General features: G+C 41.1%; 1 protein-coding gene across 1 annotated transcript in view; it reads left to right on the top strand.

Annotated features, from left to right (window-relative positions):
• rpa1 (replication protein A1) overlaps positions 1 to 25259 on the top strand; it is a 96523-nt gene that overhangs the window by 17651 nt on the left and 53613 nt on the right. Inside the window, exons 5-8 of the mRNA XM_060847918.1 lie at positions 9917 to 10005; positions 10945 to 11028; positions 11640 to 11772; positions 23551 to 23653. Coding sequence (XP_060703901.1) covers positions 9917 to 10005; positions 10945 to 11028; positions 11640 to 11772; positions 23551 to 23653 — 409 coding nt within the window. The remainder of the gene's footprint in view (positions 1 to 9916; positions 10006 to 10944; positions 11029 to 11639; positions 11773 to 23550; positions 23654 to 25259) is intronic.

Raw genomic sequence — 25259 nt, 5'->3', positions numbered from 1 at the left:
TGCCAAAGCTATCTCATGTCCCCTTTTTGCCCTCCTGATTTCCCTCTTACGTATACTCCTACTTCCTTTATACCCTTCTAAAGGTTCACTCGATCTATCCCATCCATACTTTACATATGCTTCCTTCTTTTTCTTAACCAAACCCTTAATTTCTTCAGTCATCCAGCATTCCCTATACCTACCAGTCTTTCCTTTTCCCCCTAACAGGAATATACTTTCTCTGGACCCTTGTTATCTAATTTCTGAAGGCTTTCCATTTTCCAGACTTCCCGTTTTCCAGTCGTCCCTTTACCTGCGAACATCTGCACTCAATTAGGTTTTGAAAGTTCTAGCCTAAGTCAGTCAAAGATGGCCATCTTCCAATTTCGAACTTCAATTTTTAGATCCAGTCTATCCTTTCCCATCAATATTTTAAACAAATCGAGCCCCAAAGTGCTCCCCACTGACATCTCAGTCACCTGCCCTGCCTTAATTCCCAAGAGGAACACCAGTTCGCCTGGTGCCCTGCCTTATTTCCCAAGAAATAAGGCAGGGCACCAGTCGAACTGGTGTTCCTCTGTGTGTATCTAGTGATAGTTGGTCATGTCTTTTGGTGGCTAGTTGTTGCTCACGTATCCTGGTGGCTAGTTTCCTGCACATCTGTCCAATGTAATGTTTATTGCAGTCCTTGCAGGATATTTTGTATATGACGTCTGTAACTGTTCGTTGGTACAGGTTCCTTCATCAGGAGCTGTTCCAATGTGATGGTAAGTTTGTGGGCTACCGTGATGCCTGGGAGTCTGAGTGGTTTCGTCATCATATCTTGAGATGTCTTTAATGTAAGGCTGGAACAACTGGTACCCGATAAGAGTGGTGCTGGAAAAGCCCAACAGGTCAGGCAGCATCCGAGGAGCAAGTAAATCGACATTTCGGGCAAAAGCCCTTCATCAGCTTTTGCCTGAACTGTCGATTTTCCTCCTCAGATGCTGCCTGACCTGCTGTGCTTTTCCAGCACCACTCTCATCTTGACTCTTACCTCCAGCATCCATACCTGTTACCTGATGAGCACAGTCTGCCAGTTTCTACACAGACTTAAAGTAGAAGACACAGCACGCCCAGAGACTAATCACTTTGTCAATTGCATTTTTCCTTAATGCATTTGTTCAGAAGAATTAAGGGTATCTGATCTTGGTGTCAGTGGAATGGTGTAAGTAAGGTGATAACATTTGTTCATTTGTGAAACGTGTGACAGTATTTCCTTTTAACCCAGTGGGCTGGGACCTGCGCATATTTTACAGTTGGAGGTTGGATAACTGAAGAAGGGCTTATGCTCCAAACGTTGATTCTCCTGCTCCTCGGATGCTGCCTGGCCTGCTGCGCTTTTCCAGCACCATACTTTTTTCATAACTGAATTTCTAGTTTGTATTGCTTACTCTTAAAACTCATAGTCAGTAGGAAAATAATTTGTAATTTAATAAGCTGAGTAGAATATGCACGTTATGGAACAATCCTGATACATTTTCATATATATCACATTGAGCAGATTTGAATTTATCAAGCTCAGCTCCCTAATTTTGACTGTTCTGGAATGTGAAAGTCTCATTGCCATTACAAGCTAGGAAAATACAAAGGCTGAAACTGAAATAGTAAGAAAGCTGGAAGATGTTCATGCATAAGTATGGGGGTGGGGGAGGTGGGGAGAGAGACAGGGCAGAAGCTGGTGTAAAGATTAACTCTTTGTGGTCTGATTTGAGTATACACTTGCTGTCATGGATTGAATGTTTGTACATTGTTCCCTGGAGTTCAAGATCTGGGAATGTTATGAATTTAATTTTCATTTTGAGGATGCAAGATGATTGTCTTTTTTAAAAAGCCATTTTAAAAAAGACAATGATACTGGTCATTTTATCTGAGCGAAGTTACCTCATGACCTTTTCCACATAGTTTAGACTATCTCATTATGATGTGCTGTTAAAAGGGATGTTTAACTCGCCAAGGCAATTGGCCATTTGGCTTGGCTCGATCAGGGTTTCTCACTTTGAGCATGTAGCTTAATTAGTCAAGAGGGCTCAGACTGATCTATTAGTTTCTCTTCTACAAACTTTTGCCATTTTATTCCTCTGATTTAAGGACATATGTTTTTTGTAATCTCCGTACCAAACTTTGTATAAAGACCACTTGTTTGGACACAAGTGGAGTAGTCTGAGAGAGCACTTCGGGGTAAGAGCTGGCAACGCTAATCTGCTCATGGTTTTCAAACCTTAGATCCTTACACCATGTTATAGTGTAACAATGATTCCATTGGTAAATAAAAGTCATAATTTAAACTAAATTGTCTGTAACAGTTTTATTGTCCAGACTACCACAGAGTGCAATCTCTTGGACGACCCAAGAGAGGCTTGCAGGTAGAGTCCCATTAGGGATTCCCTGAGCTGTCTCAAATAGATCCTTTTTTTTGTAAATATGTTTATTAGCAAATTTTTTTAACATATAAAATTATTAAAAAATACAATCAATAACCAATATCAATATAATAAGAAAAAAAACACAAATTGCAATACAACTACTGTCTCCTAACTATTAACCTACCCTCTAATACAAAGCAAACCCTAACACGCTGCAAAGCAACACCAAAAATAAAAGCAAAAAAAAACACAGAATACAGAACAGCTATGCTCGGCACAAAGCTCCCAAACAGGAATGGGAGCATTCTATATATACCCGTATTAACTTGGGAGACCCACTCCAGGGCCCAGAGCTTGACAAACCTAACCATCCTGATTAAACAAACATCCGAGTTAAGACAATTGACAAATCTGTTTCCAAATAACTCAAGTAGGGCTGCCATTTCTTATTAAAATGGTATGTTGTGTGGTGCACCATGTTTGTTTAAAAAAAAAGTCCAAGGGAATGTGCTCTATAATTAATTTCTGCCATCCCAGCAAGCCCAGTGGGTTCTCAGATGCCCAATTCATCAGCATATTCTTCCATGCATAGATTAAATAGTTCCTTCCCATGCCCATCTAAAGATGGTAAATTCGGTAGACCTACGAGGAGAGATATTGGGTGTATTTTGATTTCAGTCCTCAATACCCTCCCTATCTCTCCTGCCACAGCACTCCAGTAAACATGGAGCCTGTGGCATGTCCAGAAGCAATGGGTAAGAGTACCGACACTTATTTTACATTCAGGGCACACTGAAGATGCCCCTTTTTTTAAAATTCACCTGAGTCTGGTGCCAGATGAGCCCTGTGCAGAACTTTTAACTGCGTAGCGCATGTTCTATTACAGATGTTCTACCATATGTTATCCTATGTTTCGGAAGAGATCTTCACTCCCAGCTCTTGCTCCCAGATCTCACATAACCGGTTAATATCCTGCCAGGCCTTGCCACCCAGCAGGCAATAGAGGGCACTAACCAAAAGGATACTTGTGCAACGTAGCAACAACCTCTCTGTATCGAGCTTATAGGGCTTAGTGAGAAGCGTAGTCGTCTTCTGGATGAAATCCCTAACCCGTCTTACAAAAGTAAGGTTTTTTTTGTCAGTATTGAAGTCAAGGCAGACGGAAGGCTCTGACCCATTGTAGCTTAGTCGCCGAAGGCAGCGCAAAATGTGCTGCTTCCGCAGCTTTTAGCTGTGTCTCCAGTAGATGCTGCTGTTCCTCCTTCTGTCTTTTCCGGCTCACCGAATAGGAAATAGCTAATCCCTAGCAAAGGCCTTAGTCCATCCATGCTATGGGAGATTGCTACTAGCCATGCCTGAGTTGATAGTCAAGAATTCCTGAAACTCCTCCAAAAAGTATTCCACAAATTTGGAATCCGTAAGGAGAAAAGAGTCCAACAGCCACTGCTGCAAACTTAGCTGTTCACGCTTGGCCTTAACCTCCAAATATAATACCGCTGATCAGCGATATCTATATTTCCAATTTTAAAACCCAGAATCGAATCCAAAAGGGCCAAGGGAGCCAGAAAGAGGCCGATCCTTATGTGACATCTCCAAATGTCCACCAGCCCCAACTCCTCGCATAAGTCAACCACCTGCTTGGCCTGCAAAGAAATAGTTGGGGGCCCACAAGGCATCCTGCCCACTGTCTGATCCAAAAGACAATTAAAATCCCCCCCCTTATAATAATGTGCCATGTTCCAAAAGCACTCAAATTAGAGAAAGCACTAATCAAAGATTTGAGGGGATGTGCCGAAGTACAGTAGACATTTAAAATGCCATATTCCTCCCCATGTATCAGGGGTTTAAGTATCACAAACCGTCCCTGCTCATCTTTCACCTGCTCTAATAATGTGAACGGAAGATTTTTCTGGATAAGCACCACCACTCCCTTACTTTTCATCCTTTACTACTAAAAGTATACCTGGTCATAACCCCTGCCATTGTAACTTCAGGTGTTCCCCATCATCAAGATGGGTTTCCTGCAACAAAGCGATAACAACCCTTTCTCTTAAGGCTAGAAAGCACTTTTTTTCCTTTCAACAGGCAAATGACTTCCCTTAATGTTTCAGGTGCACCATTTAATAAGGCAATTAGCCTTATCATCTTTCAGGTACCCTTGAACCCCTCTGAGGGAGAACCCTACTTACAAAGCGCCGAGCATAAGTAAATGAAGACTCATAGAATCATAGCGTAGTTTTTGTATATATAGTTCTATCATGACTATAAACAACTATTACTACCAAAAAACAACCAACTATAAAACTTTGAATGGAAGACTCTTTCCCCAGGCCATAAGGGGCACTCGCCCTATCCATCCCCTCCTTCACAGCTCCTTCAAACCCAGACTGTGCCCCAGCCTTAGGCCAGAAAAAAACATGATCCTTAAATCAACAGAAAAAAGACCAAGTTAGGATGAGCACTCCACCCATCCCTGGCTTCATATCACCCCTACTTGTGGCTAAAAGAGAAGCGGAACAAACGAAACAAAAAAAGGGAGACACCACAAAGGACATCCACAAAATTTCTCATCAGAAAATCCAGTAATTTAAAAAAAAGGCACAACTTATTCCAAAGTCTTTCCCTCTTTCCAAAAAGGAAATTATTAGGGAGAAACAAAGGAATAAAAAAAAGGAAGGGAAAACATGGGGAAAGATTTAAAAAAAAGAACAAACATTAACCGTCTTCTTCAGGCCAATCTGTCTATTTTAAAGTGTCTACAAAGATTTTAGCTTTATCTGCTGAGTCAAATGTATAAGCTGAGTCCTCGTGGCTGAAACTAAGTATGCAGGTTATCTCATGGAGTACTGGATGCCCAGGTTCCTCAGCCTCTCTTTAACTTCATCGAAGGACTTTCTCTTTCAAATCACAGCTAGAGAGAAATCCTGGAAAAACATGATTTTGACCCCTTGTACAGCAGTGCTTGCAGATCTTTTCCCACAGATCTGGAAGTTTCTCTGACTATTTGGTTGTCCTTATATGAATGGAAGTGCACTAGGACCGAGTGGGGACGCTGCACTGGGCCTGACCTGTGCACTGTAATCCGATAAGCCCTTTCAATCTGAAGCCTGCTGGACTTGACGTAAAGGCCCAAAATCTTTCGGCAGCCAGCTTTCAAAGAAGTTGACTGGCTGCTCACCTTCAGAGTGCCTGACAATTCGGAGATTTTATCCTCCAAACTCTATTTTCGAGGTCATCGATACAGTCTCGCAAGGCCCACGCCCCTCCCTCCAGCACCTGGATCCGACTGGATGAGGACTCCATTGCAGCTTCCGAGGCCTTAGTTCAACCCTCCACCACCTCCAGCGTCTCCCCGAGGCCCTGGATCTCCTGCTCGTGCTTCTGCAGTATGAATGTGATAGGTTGGACCTGGGCACGAATCTCACTACTGATTTCCTCAATTGCAGCCCCATCTTTCAAGGTAAGTCTCTCCATCGCCGCAGCCAATTCCTGAGAGTCTGTCAGGTCCCCAGGGGGTTCAGGAGAGGCTGCTGCAGCCTCTGGTGTTGTAGGTGCTGCAGGGGAGTGTCCTCCCTGCTGCTGTTTGCTTGCTCCTTTTCCCTTTGGTATCCTCCCCACTCCCAGATATTAACAAATATGTATTCTCTAAGGTTTTAAGCTAATAATTCCACCACAGGTTCGCCAGGGGTGGCAAAAAAGCACTGTATAACTTGGCTGTTGGGCAGAGCTGTCCACAGTGGTTCTACAGAATCACCGCCATCATGCCGAGACCTCAAATAGATACTTTAGCAGCTACTTCCTGGAGTGCATCTTGTAGATGATGTACACTGCTGCGATTGTACATCCGTATTGAAGGAAGTGAATATTGAAGATGATAGAGTGACAATCAAGGGGAGTGCTTTGTCATAGCTGATATTAAGCTGCTTGTGTGTTAGTAGTGCTGCCAACAAGATAAATCCAGGTTTTGCTAGCTGAGTCACTGTATACTTCCCTTGAGAATATGGTGGTGAGCAACTTTCTTGAATTACTGCCATCCATTTAATTTAGGAAATCCCACAGTGCTGTTGCAGATGGAATAGTAAAATGGTGCGTGCCATAGAGATAAACTTGCATGGGTGGTGTTCTCTACTGTCACTGCTTTTGTCTTTACTGTTGGTGGTGAATGTGGGTTTGGAAGATGTTGTGTCTGGGGCTTGGTGAATTTCTGCAGTGCACCTTGTAGATGGCAACATTCTACTACTACTGACCAATCAGTGCTGGAGAAAGTGAATGTCTGCGGGTGTTGTGTAGGCTGCTTTGTCCTGGGTGGTGTCAAACTTGCATTATTGGAGCTTCATTCATCTAGGCAAATAGGGAGTATTCACTCACATTGCTTGTGTGTTGTAGATGTAGTTTTTGCTTGTCCTGACCTGCTTTTACGTCCATAGTATTGATATAGTTAGTCCAGTTCTGTTTATGGTCAATGGTAACCACCAGGATGGTAATAGTGGAGGATTCATCAGTGATAAATTTATAGAATTTAAAGAGGAGGGTGTGGTTAGATTCTCTCTTTTGGAGATGATTGTTGCCTGGCACTTGCGTGATGTGAATGTTATTTGCCATTTGTCAGCTGAAACCTGGAGATTGTTCAGGTCTTGCTGCATTTAAACAGGAGTTGTTTTGTCGACAGTGAATGGGCTGAACATTCTGCGGTCATCGGCGAACATTCCAGCTTCTGATGAAGGAATGGTGTGGTCTTGTAATGGAGAATTATAACTTTAGATTGAAGGAACCACTGTTATGCAGACAGGTGCTGTCTTCCTTGGAAATTGATTGCACTGTATAGCAAGTTTTTTTTGCTGAAGTTAGCAATGCACATTACTTGTTCTCACATATGCTGCAATTTTTGCTGGATCTGAGGTCAGTTTGAAACATGAGAAAATTATAGTGTCCTTTTTTTTTGGCGGTCACAATCCATTTCATAAATAGTACTTGACCCAGTGTGCTCTGTAAAGATTAGCTCTACATTGTTTATTTGATACTGCAAGCTTCTATTATTTACTGGTTTGACTGTCTGTTAGATGTGTGTTTAATTTAATCACCTATCTTCCTAGCATATATCATGTGACAATATTATGCAAAATGGTTTTTTGGTTCGCTCTCATTGTTTCTCATTGCATATTTGCAGGAAAAGAAGTGAAGGGTACTGAAAAGTCCAAAGATAATTCCATGCGCTGAGAACAAGCCCTAGCCTGTTTTTAAATCTGTGTTTTTAAACTAATAGTTGATAAGAAAGATAGAGGATAGTGAGTCATGACTCACTATCAGAGAAAAGCAAAGATCCTAAATGTAAACTGTCAGTCTGCATATCTTATGAATCTATTTTTGTTGTTTTAATATGTACATCAAGAACCGAAATTCCTTACTAGCCTTGATGCAGAATGATGCTGAAAAACACTGGTGTCTACAACTCGCTGCATGATCCAAAACAGCGTTTACTGAGTGGCTTTATGAAATATTTTCTGAAACATTCCCTGTCGGGAGGCTAACCCAAAAGACGAATGAACCCATCAAGGATGAATGTAGTTAAATTCTCACTTTATATTTGGCTTTTGATTTTTACATGTTCAACAATTCTGAGATGCTATAAGAGGCAATGCTTCTGCTCCAATTACAAGCGGTCCGGTCTGGATCCATGATAATACTTGTCACTTTGTCCGAAGTTTATGGGTTGAAGTCCAACATTGGAACCTGAATAACTGTGTTGACCAATACCTCAGTGCAATATTGAGGAGTGGTTTGTGTCAGGTACACAGTCTTTCCAATGAGACATGAGAGTAAGAGTATATGTGTCCCCTCCTGTCCTCACGTCACACTACTTGAAGATGAACAATGTCCTGAAATGAGATTAGCTGGTATGTATTTAGTTGCCAATTGTAAGATCTAGCTGTAAGCTAATTGGCTGTGAAGACCTTTCTGAATTCTAGTTTGTATACAATCCATCTCAGTTTTGTTTCTTTCTTTTTTCTGAATTCAAAAAAAATCTTCCAACCTGTCAACCTTTTATCATTTTACGTTCCTATGCTTTTATTTATAATGGAAAGCTTACTGCATTTCAGTTGCATCATTATTTGGATTAAGTCATGTGTTCAAGATTGGACTGAACTTGGGTGGTTGACCCATGAAGCATTGTTTGTGGGAGAGTGTTGGAATGTTGTAGGGGCAGAAATGCATGGATGATATAGAATAAAAGATAGTTGTCAACAATCAGGTCGGTGAACATTTTTATAGAAAGAACACGTGAGTGTTTATTATTTAGGACCTCTGAGACTCAGTAAGTTTTTATTCAACCTGTTGTCTCACACCTCTGAGGCAGGATGGGCTTGAACTCTGACTCAGAGGTATGGGGCACTACCACGGAGGAGCAGTAAATCTCTGAGCAGGATATAATTTCAACATTTAGCCTTCTGATCTGGAGTCAGGTGCACTACTTCTGCATCACAAACTCAATCCCAAAATCAGTTGATAACCTTGACAAAAGTTGGGTCTCTCCTGCTCCTTGGATGTTCCCTGATCTTTTGTGCTTTTCCACTGCCACACTTGTTGACTCATAGTTGGATGGTCCACAAGGACAATAATGATGAGGTTATTTGTTGCAGTAGCTGAGAATGTGTTTAAGTGGCCATGATGCGGAGGTGCCGGTATTGCACTGGCATGGACAAAGTTTAAAAACTTACACAACACCAGGTTATCATCCCAACAGGTTTATTTGGAAGCACTAGCTTTTGGGATGCTGCTCCTCCTTCAGGTACCTGTGGAAAAAGATCATAAGATGCAGAATTTACAGCAAAAGGTTAGTGTCACAGCTGAAATGATATATTGAACAAACCTAGATTGCTGTTAAATCTTTAATCTTTTTAGAATGGGTTGTAGGTTTCACTTCATTAATATTAAATCCCACAACTTCTTTTAAGTATTGAACAATGTCGGTTTGTTCAATATCTCATTTCAGCTGTGACACTAATCTTTTGCGATAAATTGTGTCTTACGATTCTGCTCCATAGCTCCCTGATGAAGGAGCAGCGCTCTGAAAGTTAGTGCTTCCAAATAAACCTGTGGATTTTAACCAGGGGTGTTGTGATTTTTAACCGTATTTAAGTGTAGCATTGAAGTTCCGTTGGGACATTTAAGACTAGATATTGTTGAGCTTCACGTCAGTGTTGAATGAAGGAGGCTTAACTAATACATTAATATCGCTGATAATGTGAGGTGAGGTTCAGACATTACATGTTTTCAATGCAGCAAACCCATTCCATTAGATTGCTATTTATTATTTTCTGTAGAGAAAATCTACAATTTCACTGTCATTTTTTGTTTTAAAAATTCATGATCCTTCAGTTCTAATTTGATAAGAGACTTAATCTGATCAAATATTTCGGTCTTTCTGCAGATTGGAATATCTTTCCTCTTTCTGGGGTGTGATAAAATTTACAGAATTAAAATATTAGTAACTTAGGAGGTTAAATGATCTGCCCCATTTGTTCTTTTTCCAGGCGTGCTGTCGTGATTGTTGACTTAAAAGTTGTCAAACCAGCTGATCAGGTGAATGGGAGAATTGGTAATCCAGTGCCAATCAATGAAGGCAAGTGTCATGTTTTCTCACATTTATATTAGAGGTGAGCAGTATTTTTTTAAAAAAATCTTTTGAGTTCAGTTTTAATTTTTGTTATATCTGCCATTATATATAATCCCCCTGACTCCGGAAAGCTGGGAGTAGTTCTGTGGAAATGTTCTGATGTTTCATCCAACTGGCTAGCCCAGATAGTTATGTATCAGAAAGCTATTTATGCGATAATCCCATTCTTGCCCTAATTACACGCATGTAGTTTGTACAGCACTTGCAGGACAAAGATCAGAAGTTAAACTTCAACTCATCTACGCTTCCAAGAATCTTTCCATTCTCAGGTTCAATTCCCATCTCAGGCAACTGTCTGTGTGGAGTTTGCACATTCTGCCTGTGTCTGTGTTGGTTTCCTCTGGGTGCTCCGGTTTCCTCCCACAGTCCAAAAATATGCAAGTGAGGTGAATTGGCCATGTTAAATTGCCTGTAGTGTTAGGTGAAGGGGTAAATGTAGGGGAATGGGTCTGGGTGGGTTGATCTTCAGAGGGTCGGTGTGGACTTGTTGGGCCGAAGGGCCTGTTTCCACAATGTAAGTAATCTAATCTAACCAACTCGAGGGATGCTAATGCTAATTATAGCTTTCCTGCACTTACTTCCCTGGAGTGACCGAACTTGATGCAGAATCGAGATCGAACTTGAAATCTCCTTTTATCTGTAAGGTACGACTGTGCACTTAAGCAGCTCAGCATTTCAAGGAACATATCTGATTGATTGATGTTATGGTTAGACTTGTGTGTATTCTTTTTGTCTCTAATAAATTTCAGTTAACATAAAGTAAGTAAATATTGGTAATGCAATATGTGTTAGAACAAAAATGATTCGTCTTTGCAGGCTATGAGAATGTTGTGTTTTTTATTTAAATTGAAGATTATCAGAATTTTTAAAATTTTTGTTGTGCAGGTCAGGCACAGCAATCAGCTGCTCTTGCCAATCAGTCAGCAGCCAAACCAATGCAAAATGGCTATGCACCTGATGCTGCTTCAGGTAAGAATGGTGTAAAGGCAGTTGTACATAATATTAAATCAAGCACTACATCCAATGCTGAATGAAGGTTACAATATAATGAAGGTGTAAATGTTGGAGTTTCTTTCTCAACGTTTGTAAGCCAAATGGTCTATAGCATTGAGAGTGCAATTTCTTTCCTTTAAAGCACTTTGAATTTTAACTTCAAGTTTTTAAAAAGGCCAAGATTGAGAGTGACCACAGTGCTGTCAAAGACTGTCAGCATGACTGGCTGAAACGTTGATTCTCCTGCTCCTCAGATGCTGCCTGACCTGCTGTGTTTTTCCAGCACCACATTTTTCAACTCTGGTCTCCAGCATCTGCAGTCCTCACTTTCTCCTCATGACTGGCTGAATGGCCACATTCTATGCTGTAAAGCTCTCTATTTATTCTAATTAATAGATAATGATGAAGAGAAAATGTCAAAAGAGAAGACTTGATTTGCTAAAGGTCTTTCAGCTATTTACTGTACTTTAATTTTGTTGAATGTGAGTTTGTTAAATCGACCAGGAGCATAGCCCAGAGCCTTGTATGAAAGTATCAAGTCTTTTTTTATCAAAGAAAAGTATTAATATTCAAAATATGTCTTGTAGTACACAGCACCCTAGCAAAATCTGAAAGCAGGATATCAAGCAAGCCTAGTGGTATCAGGGGACCACCCAGCAGCTCTGCAGGATCACAGACCAAAGTGGTGCCCATTGCTTGCCTTAACCCCTACCAGTCAAAGTAAGTGAGCTCAATCTGTTTTAATTGTGTCTTTAATTTTCCACACAAATTGAATAATTAGTATTTGCCTTCTGCAAACACAAAGTAGTGAATAACAATTACAGTTATTATTTTGCAGAGTAATTCCACAATAGAACTTCATCTTTACATTCAAACAGCAACTTGTTTTGATGTCATTCTCTGCACCTTTTCTGCTTTGAAACATCAACAGCTTTAATGAACAGTTTGTATAAATTATGTAAATACAAAATTGTGCATACATTGTGAAGGTTGTACCTCTAAAAGCATAGACTCTAGGAGGCTGTTTGTTTCATCAAGCCCCATCTTTCAATTTTGCTCTTTCATGGATTTTACGCTCCTGAATACATCTGAAGGATGTGAATAACAGGTAAAAAGAAAATAGCGATCAATATCTTTGGCTGATCCCTGTCGCCCAAGGGTAATCTTGCAGAATTATAGGATACTACTATAACATTACATTATTCTAATTGACAAACTGTGTTTTTCATATGACATTTCCATTGCCCCCAGCAGTACAAAAGTACGTAGAGAATTTGATCACTGATCTGTTCTTGGACGTTTAGCCTTCTGGCTATCTTAACCAAATATTTAACAAAAAAACCAAAGGCATGCGAATGCTGGAAATCAGAAACAAGATCAGAAATTGCTGTAAAAACTCAGCAGATTTGGAACTATCTGTAGACAGAAAGCAGAGTTAACGTTTCTGGTCCAGTGACCCTCCTTCAAAGCTGATTAGCTAGGAAAATATATACACTTGGGGTGGGAGGAGGTGATGGTAAAGGTCATCCTGGGAGAGTGAATAGCTGCAAGAGGGTCCCTCTTGTTCTCACTTTTCACCCCATCAGCCTTCACATGCAAAGAATAATCCTCTGCCATTTTCGCCAACTCCAACATGCGCCACCACTAAACACATCTTCCCTTCCCTCCCTCTGTCTGCATTCCACAGAGATCGTTCCCTTTGGGACAACCTAGTCCACTCCTCCATCACACGCGGCACCTTCCCATGCGATAACAGAAAGTGCAACACCTGTCCCTTGAATTCTTCCATGCTGACCATCCAAGGCCCAAACACTCATTTCAGATTAAGCAGTTTCACTTGTACCTCTTTCAATTTGGTCTATTGCATTCGTTGCTCCCAATGTGGTCTTCTCTATAACGGAGAGACAAAATGCCGACTGGGTGATCGCTTTGATCACCTTTGATCTGTACGCAACCAGATTCCAGACCTTCCTGTGGTTTGCCACTTCAACACACAATCCTGCTCCCATGCCCACATGTCTGTCCTTGGCCTGCTGCAATGCTCCAGTGAAGCCCACCGCAAATTAGAGGAACAGCATCTCATCTTCCGACTAGGCAAGTTACAGCCTGCCGGTCTCAACATTGAATTCAACAACTTCAGATGATAATCCTGTCTCGACCCCTCTGTTTTCATTCTACTCCGTAATTTTATTTATCTTTTTAAATTTTTTTTTCACCGTTCTGTACCTCTTATTTCTTGTTTGTCTGTCTGTCTCTCTCTCTCTCTCTCTCTCTCTCTCTCTCTCTCTCTCTCTCTCTCTCTCTCGCTTCCCACTCTCTCATCACCTTTTTCTTCTCCTCTTCCCTCTTTGTTACCCTTCTCCCTATTTTCCTTTTTGCCTCTGTTTCACCCATCCCCCACATAATTTGTCACGTAGCACTGGCTTCAGCCTTGGTCATTCACAGCTCCTAATCTCCCTATAATCTCTTTATGCACTGTCATTATCACCTCTTTATTGCTACCTTTGCTTCTGGAGCCATGACTCACCTCTCAGCCTAGGATAAATACCTCCCTATTTCTCCCTTTTTTTTAAACTTTGACAAAGGGTCAGTTAGACTCGAAATGTCAGCTCTTTTCTCTCCTTACAGATGCTGCCAGACCTGCTGAGATTTTCCAGCATTTTCTCTTTTGGTTTCAGATTCCAGCGTCCGCAGTAATTTGCTTTTATCCAGCTGCTAATGGGGACAGTTAGTGGCTGTTTATGGTAGCAGGGCCTTTTTGTGTGGGGTTTGGGATAAGGAGATGGGAGAAGGTGCACAGACACTAAAATTATTGAACTCTGTGGCTAGTCCAGAAGGTTGCAGACTTTCCAGGTGGAAAATGAGGTGCTGTTCTTAAGCTTGCATTGATCTTCAATGGAGCACTATAACAAACTCAAGATATAGATGTTGACCAGGGAATACTGTGTTGCATTGAAATGGCTGGCAACCAGAAACTCATGGTACCAATGTCAAGCAGCTATTCATTCTGCCAGGCAGACCTGTACTAATTCCTTTTGTCTACTCAATTGTTTATCTCTCAACCTGGGCTCCATCTTCATCTATTGTTTATTCTTTTCTCCCTACCCCACCTTTAGCACATATACCTACCTTTTCCTATCTATAATCAGTTTTGAAGAAGGGCCACTGGACCTGATGAATGTTAACTTTGCTTTCTGTCCAAAGTGAGTTGGGGTTGTACTGCTGAGTTTTTACAGCAATTTGACGTTTCTGATTTCCAACATTTGCAGGCCTTTAGTTTTTTTGTTAAATATTTGGTTTAGATAGCCTGAAGGCTATCTGACCCCAGATGCTGCCAGGCCTGAGATTTTCCAGCCATTTCTGATTTCATTGACCAAATATTTAATCACTCAGAATCAAATTAGTATTTGCTGTTTGTCTTTTATATATTCTAGAGAATAGAGAATTTTTCTGCAGTTTCTTGAGTCTTATGCCAGCTTTTTTTTTTGTCTTACCATATGTGTCAAAGAAAAGGTCTTCACATTAGCAGATGGTACAAGGACTAGGGCATACAGATTTAAATTTTTAATCAGAAGATATGGAAGAATGTGAGGAAGGACTTTTTACACAGTAAGTGGTAATGGCCTGGAAGTGAGGCAATTGATGATTTCAGAAGGAAATTGGGTGGGCATTTGGAAGAAATAAGCTTGCTGGATTACAGGGATAGTGTGCTTAAATGCAACTATCTGAATTGACCTATAAAAGAGCCAAATGGTTGCCTTCTGAGCCATTATGACTCTATGGAGATGATCTGACACTAATTAAACTGTTATTTGATGTTTGGGCAAAATCAGGTGTGAATGAAGTCTAATTCTAAGTCACAATTTACTTTATTTTTAGGAAATGGAAGAATAGCTCATTACTTTGTGCTTACCTGTAAAGCTGGTCTCCTCTTCTCAAGCAGGGGTGCTGAGTATTTACAAGCAGCTGCTGATTTTAATCATCAGGATCCAGTAAATGTACTCCTGAGTGGCGAGAAAACAGGAACTGCAGTTGTCTTCTGCTTTACCTCTTTTGAAAACGTTCAACTATCCCTCTGCCTTGAACGTCTAACTAGAACATAGAAAGTTACAGTGCACTACAGGCCCTTTGGCCCTCTGTTGCGCCAACCTTTGAAATTAATCTAATGTCCATCTAACCTACACCATTCCACTGTTATCCATATGCATGTCCAATACCCATTTAAATGTCCTTAATGTCGGCGAGTCTATTACTGTTGGAGGCAGGCTGTTCCACACCCCTACTACTTTGAGTAAAAACAACTACCCCTGATCTCTGTCCTAAATCTATCATCATTCCTCAATTTAAAATTATAAGACCATAAGACATAGGAGTGGAAGTAAGGCCATTCGGCCCATCGAATCACTCCGCCATTCAATCATGGCTGATGGGCACTTCAACTCCACTTACTAGCATTCTCCCCGTAGCCCTTAATTCCTTGTGACATCAAGAATTTATTAATCTCTGCCTTGAAGTCATTTAGTGTCCCGGCCTCCACTGCACTCTGCGGCAATGAATTCCACAGGCCCACCACTCTCTGGCTGAAGAAATGTCTCCGCATTTCTGTTCTGAATTGACCCCCTCTAATTCTAAGGTTGTGTCCACGGGTCCTAGTCTCCTTGCCTAACGGAAACAATTTCCTAGCATCCACCCTTTCCAAGCCATGTATTATCTTGTAAGTTTCTATTAAGTCTCCCCATAATCTTCTAAACTCCAATGAATACAATCCCAGGATCCTCAGCCGCTCCTCATATGTTAGACCAACCATTCCAGGGACCATCCGTGTGAATCTCCGCTGGACACGCTCCAGTGCCAGTATGTCCTTCCTGAGGTGTGGGGACCAAAACTGGACACAGTACTCCAAATGGGGCCTAACCAGAGCTTTATAAAGTCTCAGTAGCACAACGGTGCTTTTATATTCCAACCCTCTTGAGATAAATGACAACATTGCATTCGCTTTCTTCATCATGGACTCAACCTGCATGTTTACCTTTAGAGAATCCTCGACTAGCACTCCCAGAACCCTTTGTACTTTGGCTTTATGAATTTTCTCACAATTTAGAAAGTAGTCAATGCTTTTATTCTTTTTACCAAAGTGCAAGACCATTTGCTCATGTTGAATTCCATCAGCCATTTCCTGGACCACTCTCCCAAACTGTCTAGATCCTTCTGCAGCCTCCCCACTTCCTCAGTACTACCTGCCTGTCCACCTAACTTCGTATCATCGGCAAACTTCACTAGAATGTCCCCAGTCCCTTCATCCAGATCATTAATATATAATGTGAACAGCTGAGGCCCCAACACTGAACCCTGCGGGACACCGCTTGTCACCGGCTGCCATTCCGAAAAAGAATCTTTTATCCCAACTCTCTGCCTTCTGTCAGACAGCCAATCCTCAATCCATACCAGTAGCTCACCTCGAACACCATGGGCCCTCACCTTGCTCAGCAGCCTCCCGTGTGGCACCTTATCAAAGGCCTTTTGGAAGTCTAGATAGACCACATCCACGAGGTTTCCCTGGTCTAACCTACTTGTCACCTCTTCAAAGAATTCCAACCGATTTGTCAGACACGACCTCCCCTTACTAAATCCATGTTGACTTGTTCTAATCAGACTCTGCTCTTCCGAGAATTTATAAACCTCATCCTTAATGTCCAAAGATGTGCGGGTCAGGTGAATTGACCATGCTAAATTGCCCGTAGTGTTAGGTATGGGGTAAATGTAAGGGCATGGGTGGGTTGCGCTTCGGCGGGTCGGTGTGGACTTGTTGGGCCGAAGGGCCTGTTTCCACACTGTAAGTAAAGTAATCTAAAAAGTAATCTTAATGATGGATTCTAGAATTTTACCAACAACCGAGGTTAGGCTAATTAGCCTATAATTTTCCATCTTTTGTCTTGATCCTTTCTTGAACAAGGGGGTTACAACAGCGATCTTCCAATCATCTGGGACTTTCCCTGACTCCAATGACTTTTGAAAGATCTCAACCAATGCCTCCGCTATTTCCTCAGCCACCTCTCTCAGAACTCTAGGCTGTATCCCATCGGGGCCAGGAGATTTATCGATTTTAAGACCTTTTAGCTTTTCTAGCACTTTCTCTTTTGTAATGGCAACCATACTCAACTCGGCCCCCTGACTCCCTTTAATTGTTGGGATATTACTCATGTCTCCCACTGTGAAGACTGACACAAAGTGCTTATTAAGTTCTGCTATTTCCTTATCTCCCATCACTAGCCTTCCAGCATCAGTTTGAAGTGGCCCAATGTCTACTTTTGCCTGTCGTCTGTTTCTTACGTATTGAAAGAAACTTTTACTATCATTTCTAATATTACTGGCTGGCCTACCTTCATATTTGATCCTCTCCTTCCCTATTTCTCTGTTTTTGTAGCCTTCCCAATCTTCTGATTTCCCAGTGCTCTTGGCCACTTTATAGGATCTCTCTTTTTCTTTAATACATTTCCTGACTTCCTTTGTCAGCCATGGCTGTCTAATCCCTCCCCGGATAATCTTTCTTTTCTTGGGGATGAACATCTGTACAGTGTCCTCAATTATGCCCACAAACCCCTGCCATTTTTGCTCTACTGTCTTTCCCGCTAAACCCTGCTTCCAGCCTATTTTTGTCAGTTCCTCTCTCATGCCCTCATAATTACCTTTGTTTAAATGTAGCACCATTACATCCGATTTTGCCTTCTCTCTTTCAAACTGCAGACTGAACTCTACTGTATTATGATCGCTGCTTCCTAAGTGTTCCCTTACTTTAAGATCTTTTATAAAGTCTGGCTCATTACATAGCACTAGGTCCATAATAGCCTGCTCCCTTGTGGGCTCCATGACAAGCTGTTCCAAAAAGCCATTCTGTAAGCATTCCATGAATTCCCTTTCTTTGGATCCACTGGCAACATTATTTACCCAGTCCACCTGCATATTGAAGTCTTCCATGATCACCGTGACCTTGCCTTTCTGACATGCCTTCTCTATTTCCCGGTATTTGTTGCGCCCCTGGTTCTGACCACTGTTAGGGGGTCTCCACGTAACTCCAATTATAGTTTTTTTTTGCCTTTGTGGTTCCTCAATTCCACCCACACAGACTCCAAATCATCTGACGCTGTGTCATTCAGTGCCATAGATTTAATTTTGTTCTTAACTCGCAAGGCAACCCCACCCCCTCTGCCCACCTCCCTGTCTTTTCGATAAACCTTGGAGGTTTAACTGCCAGTCCTGACCCCCCTGTAACCACGTCTCTGTGATGCCAACCACATAATCATTCACTATGATCTGTGCCATTAGTTCATCTGCTTTGTTACATATGCTACGAGCATTCAGGTGAAGTGCCTTAATGCTAACTTTATCATTAGAGATATTGGAAGTCATAAGATGTCCCAAGTTATCCTTCCTTTTTGCTGCATTCCCAGTCTGCCTCGAGTTTAAATCCGCCTGCACGTATGCTATCCTGTTGCTTATCTTTCCATTTAACTCCCTGCTGCTTTCACCACCACCCCACCCCCACCAAAGAAAACCCAAACTCAGAAGTTTAAAGTTCTACTGACCACCCTATTTATCCTCTTTGCTAGAACATTGGTACCTGATCAGTTCAGGTGGAGACCGTCCCAATGGTACAGATCCCCTCGGTTCCAAAACTGATGCCAATGCCCCATGAAGTGGAATCCCTCTTTCCCACACCAATCCCTTAGCCACGTGTTTACTTCCCTAATTTTCTTATCCCTATGCCAATTGGCACGAGGCTCGGGCAGTAATCCGGAGATTATGACCCTTGAGGACCTGCACTTCAATTTCTTCCGGGTGCTTCATAATCCCCAGACAGGTCCTCCACCCTAGCTTTGCCTGTGTTGTTAGTACCAACGTGAACCACAACAAATGGATCCTCCCCCTCCCACTCCAACATCCTTTCAAGCTGGTCGGAGATGTCCCGCACCCTGGCATCGGACAGGCAACACACCATGCGAGACTCCCGATCCAGCTTGCAAAGGATATTATCTGTCGCTGTAATTATAGAATCCCCTATAACCACTACTTGTCTATTAGCTCCCCCCTCTTGAATGGCCTTCTGTACCATGGTGCCGTGGTCAGCTGGCTCATCCTGTCCAGAGCCCTTTTCCTCATCCGTACAGGGAACAAGAATCTCATACCTGTTGGACAAGGTCAAGGTCAAGGGCTGAGGCTCCTGCACTCCTGAACTCTGGTTCCCCCTACCTGCCTCACTTACAGTCCCATTCTGATGTCCCTGAGCACTAACTGAATGAGAATTACTTAATCTCCCAATTGTGACTGCCTCCTTAAGCAAAACGTCCAGGTAACTCTTCCCCTCCCGGATGTGCCGCAGTGTTTGAAGCTCAGATTCCAGATCATCAACTCTGATCCGGAATTCTTCCAGCAACCAACACTTGCTGCAGATGTGGTCACTGCCATTCACAATGGGATCAGCCAGCTCCCACATCATACAGCTACAGCACATCACCTGACCAGCCATCTCTGCTTAGTTAATTACTTTGTAACTTTGTACAGGTTTGAGTTAAAATACTTTCTGATACCTCTCTGCTATAATCTTTTCCTAAAAAAGAATTAATAGATAAACAAAAAAAGTACATTTTTAACCAGTCACTGGTAAAGAAATAGAAAATCCTTACCTTAAAACACCAGAGTACTTAAGGAGGTTAGAGGAGGAGGAGGAGGGTGGGTGAGAGATACTACAGTTGTAGAGTCTCTGGTTTAGCCGCCTTCCTGATTTATATACTCAAAATGACCGTTGGCGTCGAAGGGTGAGTGTTTATACTCACTGCTTTCCTTCCCGGCTGCCCCTCTGGTCATCGTCACTTCCCCCTACTTCTCCTGCTCTTTCTGTGAAGAGAGAGAGAGGAAAAAAAAACCACCGTTGCCGCCACCGGTAAGTAATTTTAAAACAAACTGTCTTACCTTAGCTGTAGTCTTCTGGGTTTGTTTATACTCAGCCGCTGCTCCCACTCAAAATCTTCTGTCCTCTAGTGTTAGCCTTGACCATCTGAGGAAAAAGGCTGTCACTGTCCATCCTATCCAACCCTTTTCTGGTTATCTTATACGTCTCAATTAAGTCACCTGTCCACCTTCTCTTCAACAAAAACAGCCTCAATTTCTTCAGCCTTTCCTTGTAAGACCTTCCTTCCATGCCAGGCAACATCCTAGTAAATCTCTGCACCCTTTCCAAAGCTTCCACATCCTTCCTGTAATGCAGTGACCAGAACTGCACGCAGTACTCCAGGTGCGGCCTTTCAAGTGTCTTGTACACCTGAAGCATCACCTTGTGGCTCTGAAACTCAATCTCCCTACCAATAAATGCCAACACACCACATGTCTTCTGAGCAACCCTATCAACCTGGATAAAGAGATCTCTGTTCATCTACACTGCCAAGAATTCTGCCATTAGCCTAGTACTCTGCATTCCTGTTACTACGTCCGCAGTGAACTACCTCATGCCTTTCCGCATTAAACTCTACTTGCCACTTCTCAGCCCAGCTCTGCAGCTTGCAGATGTCCCTCTGTAACCCACAACATTCTTCGACACTGTCCACAACTCTTCCTACCTTCGTATCATCTGCAAATTTACTAACCTATCCTTCTACGCCCATCTCCAGATTGTTTATAAAAACGACAGACAGCACTGGCTCCAAAACATCCTTGTGCCACACCACTAGTAACAGCTCCAGGATGAACATTTCCCATCAACCACCACCCTCTGTCACCCTCTGTCTTCTTTCAGCTAGCCACTTTCTGATCCAAAACGCTAAATCGCTTTCAATCCTGAAACTCCATATTTTGTGCAATAGCCTACCGTGTGGACCCTTATCAAACGCCTTACTGAAGTCCTTATACACCATATCAACCACCTTAGCTTCATCCATCTGTTTTGTCACCTTCTCAAAGAACAGTAAGATTATTGAGGCATGACCTAACTTCACAAAACAGAGTTGACTATCCCTAATCAAATTATCTTGGAAAGTTCCTAATTTAGTGCATTTCTATATATTTGGTAATCAAGCAGTTAAAAGAACATTTATCTGGTCTGATGTGCTTCAGTGGCCCCTTAAGCGAACAAACCGGGTTAAACGTTTTGGCAGCAGTTATCCTCAAAGCAGTCACTCTTTATGCCTGTCGGAAGAAGGTTGTCAAGCATGTAGTCATTGTTATATAGTGCTTTGTGTGGAGCATGACACAAAGCTATTGTCACTTTTAGTGCCAGCAGCAGCTCGGGAGATCTGTTTAATTTAAATAAATTAACAGCTGTATCACCAGATAATGAAATTGCAACTACATCTTTTTTACCTGTTATTTTGTGGTTCTAAATGTCCCCTACCAACAGTATTCGGTGCTGATTTAAATATATTTGTCATTCTCATTTTGCCCTGTGTTTTTTTGTCATCTTTTTATGAAACTCTTCCAATATATTTGTTAATTTTAAGTCTAAAACACCATACTTTTGGAAATGGACAAACTTCAAGTATATTTTTAATCACCTGTCTTGATGGGTTCCAGGTTCCACTAAATATTTCATGAATTAATTTATAAATGACCAAACTCAATCTTTAGTTTACACCCCTTTGCTCTGGCTTTCTGAACAGAGGTAAAGACGTTGACACACAAAGATCAGTTAATCTTTCTAACCCTTTTCAGACCTTGATTTGATCAACACCTCAAATGGAAAACAATATAGATCAGTTTCTGCAACTAGTCCTTTTAAGTTTGAGCCTGATAACAAAACAATCTGGTGAATCTGAACTATGACCTTTCTAAGGCCCTTTATTAAAGTTCTTTGTTCAAAACTGATGTAATTTAACAAAGGCTATGCACAACTGAAGCAAAATGTTGATTTTAGTACTCCACTTCCCATAGAAGGTGTTTGTTTGTTTAAAAACCATAAGTTGTGAGAATCTATGAAGATCAATATTTCTTGCTAAAGAATCCCTCTGAATCCCTTATTAAGCTAGTCATCGTTTCAACTCTATCATTGTTGTTAATTCAGTGAGCCTTAATATGAATTTTATCTTTTTTTTTCAAAAGCTATATGCCTCAATAGTATTCTGAAAGGACTTTAGGTATGATTTACTTTTCAAGCCAATTGTTACTCCCATTTTGGATATATATCAGGAGCATCTCTAAGTACTGTTGAGAAGCTATTTACTTTGTTATTCTAGTTGTTTAATCTGCCTATTTTGCTTCTTGGGATCTTTCCTTTTCGAAAGATGCGCTGTTGCATTTAACACTGGTCCTCTTTGTCTCAGTTTGCACATTGTATGCCATGGCTGTTTTCATCATTTTTGTGTTCAAAATTGTACCATAGTGTCATTTAGACCTCAAGGATAAATGGAGCATTAGATTAATATTTTTCAAAAACCAGGTGTAACTGTCATTCCATCATTTTGTTAGAATACTGAAATTTCAACCTGAATTTCTTGTTCACATCTGTGGAATGAACCTGTAACCTGCAGACACTGATGCAATTGTGCATCTCCTGAGCCGCACCTGGCAATGTAAACAGTTTTAACTTCACTATTCAAATATCGATTTTAAATTGTGATTCATGAATTTGTTTTTCGTATTAATATCTTAGGTTGTCATACTGTCCGTATAGTTTCTTCAGTTTAAAAGTTGCATTTATCCAAAAGATGCATTAGCAACATGACATTATGTTTATCTAATAGTACTGCAAATGTTTCATAAAAAGAGACTGAGCTGTGGCGGATAAACTCAGGGCATGTAACCAAACACTTAGTCAAAGAGGTAAGTTTTAGCTGGTTTTTTGAGGGTTTTTTTTGAGAATTTCTAGAATTTATTATCTAGATTTCAGAAACCATGACTACCAGTGGTTAGCCAAACTCAGTGAGAGTATTGAAAGCTTCCAGAGATGTATGAAACTCCCAAAAATGTTGGTTGTCACTTAACTAAAATTTGTACTTCATAACAGGCATTTGATTTTGTCAGTGGATGAGTGATTCTTTGGGTTAGACTTGGGGTTTGGCAGGTAACGTCAGTGTTTTATTTGTTTTTTGTTAAATCAAATATGCTATAAAATACACAGCAGTTGCAGTATTCCACATAGGATGAGTAAAACCATTTCTGCTGCTTCCTTTTTCTTTCCCCCTCTAATTTGTAAGTGTAATGCTTTCAGCTCAGGGTACATTATGGGCATAAATATATTACAAAATTGCTTGGATATGAGTAACTTTGAAGGAAATTTCTAACATGTACAGAGCACAGAAAAAAAAGTCCTGCTTTTCTTTTGCTGCTCACATTAATCCATTGCATTGTTTAGCAAGTGATGAGCCATTTCAGATTATTCTCAAAATTGATTTTTGTGGTTGTGCCAGAGAATTAACGAAGTTGTTAGGTATAGTCTCTGCACAGAGTCTATTCTTTTGAGTTGGCTTAAGTTGTGACATAAAAAGGTTGTATTAAATCTTGCCTTTTCCCTAGGTGGACAATTCGGGCTCGTGTTACCAATAAGAGTCAAATTAGAACATGGAGCAACTCCCGTGGAGAGGGAAAGCTATTTTCCATTGAGCTGCTGGATGAAAGTGTAAGAATCCTCCTGTGAATGTTTGTGTTGTTTTGTTTATTGACCATTAGGAGAGAGTCCCAGTAAACTGCTTCATAATCAGCAGGGGGCAGACTTTCCTGTTATTGTTGCTTCATGAGCCCTTGAGGGAGATCTTTGTACATGATGGCCAAATCAATCCATCTCTGTTTGGACTGTTTATACTCAGAGCATTTTTTAAAGTCAACTTATTGATCGACCTGATGGACTTATTTTTTAAACCTTTTTAAAATTGTGTATTGATTTATTTTAATTTTTTTTATTAGCCATGTTGGGTTTATTATTAAGGCTCTTTGGAAAAAAATCCAATATACTATTTAAAATGATTTGTTGCTAATAGTTTTTTAAATACTTGTTTGTATGTTAGAACACTGTACAGTCCAAAGATTTCACAGCCTGGCACCAGACTGTCCAATGGTTTCTGAAGACCTGACATAATTTGATTTTTCTGTGGTTGGCACAGCCTGAACTGATCCAACATTAGATTTCAGGCCATCCTGATCATTGCACTTAACAGAGAAGTTTAGAGATGCACTCTAATTGATTTGACAAACCACCTTTCAGATATCATTTTCATACTGCCTAGCCAAAAATATCTGCAAAAAACAGTCCAAGTCTCTTGTTAGTTGATCTAGTGTAGTTGTGTCTCTCAACATTTTATGGAGACTTTATTGGGCCTGCAGAATTTATTTTTCTCTGCTAACAGTATAATTTCAGCAGCTGTACCATTTTGTCACGATGCATAGAATCATATGGTACAGAACAAGGATGTTCGGCTCATCATATTCATGCTGGTCAACAAAAATCTGATTGCACCAGTCTCATTTTCCTCTGAGAGACTACAGTGACAACATTGAATATCAAAATTCTGCTTTAATGTCTCAATGGTTACTAACTCCACTATCCGTTGTGACAGAGTTCCAGTGTCCCATCACCCTTTGAGCGAAAAATATTCTTGTCTCCCCCACTTTCTTAGCCATCTACTTCTTACCTTAACTCTGCCCCTAGATATTGACCCCTCTCACAATGGGGTGGAAAAAGTTCCTTCATAGCTACCCTATCTACCTATCTCCATCATAATCGTATACAGGTCCCCTGTCAACTTTCACTGCTCCAAGGAAAACAGTACAGCCTAACCAATCTTTCCTCATGGCTCAAGACATCTCAGCACAGGCAACATCCTGGTAAATCTCCCTTGCATCTTCTCTAGAGCAATCACATCCTATAATATGGTGAACAGAACTGCATGTGATATTCCGATTGTGGTCTAACTGCCATTTTTTGCAGTTCCTTGTTTGTTCTATATGTAGTGTCAGAACAGTGAGAAGCAGTTTTATCTGCAAATAGGTACTCCCAGTTCACCTGGGTCAAATTGTACAGTATCTTCACTAAAATTAGTCCCCCTGCCCACTGTAGAAATTACTTTCCTGATCTATCTTTATCATGTTCTATAACTATCCAAAATCTAACTGAGTTGTACTCATTGTATTCAAAATGCTCCCTTACTGAGAAGCTGTTCACCTGCCAGCTCAAACTTGTGAATATATGGTCCAGCACTGCCACTTTCCCATTCTACCTACTGGCTAAA

The sequence above is a fragment of the Hemiscyllium ocellatum genome, chromosome 31 (assembly GCF_020745735.1).
Source record: "Hemiscyllium ocellatum isolate sHemOce1 chromosome 31, sHemOce1.pat.X.cur, whole genome shotgun sequence".
In the NCBI taxonomy this organism is placed as follows: Eukaryota; Metazoa; Chordata; class Chondrichthyes; order Orectolobiformes; family Hemiscylliidae; genus Hemiscyllium; species Hemiscyllium ocellatum.
The sequence above is the reverse complement of the archived record's forward strand: the minus strand, read 5'-3'. Positions and strand labels throughout refer to the sequence as shown.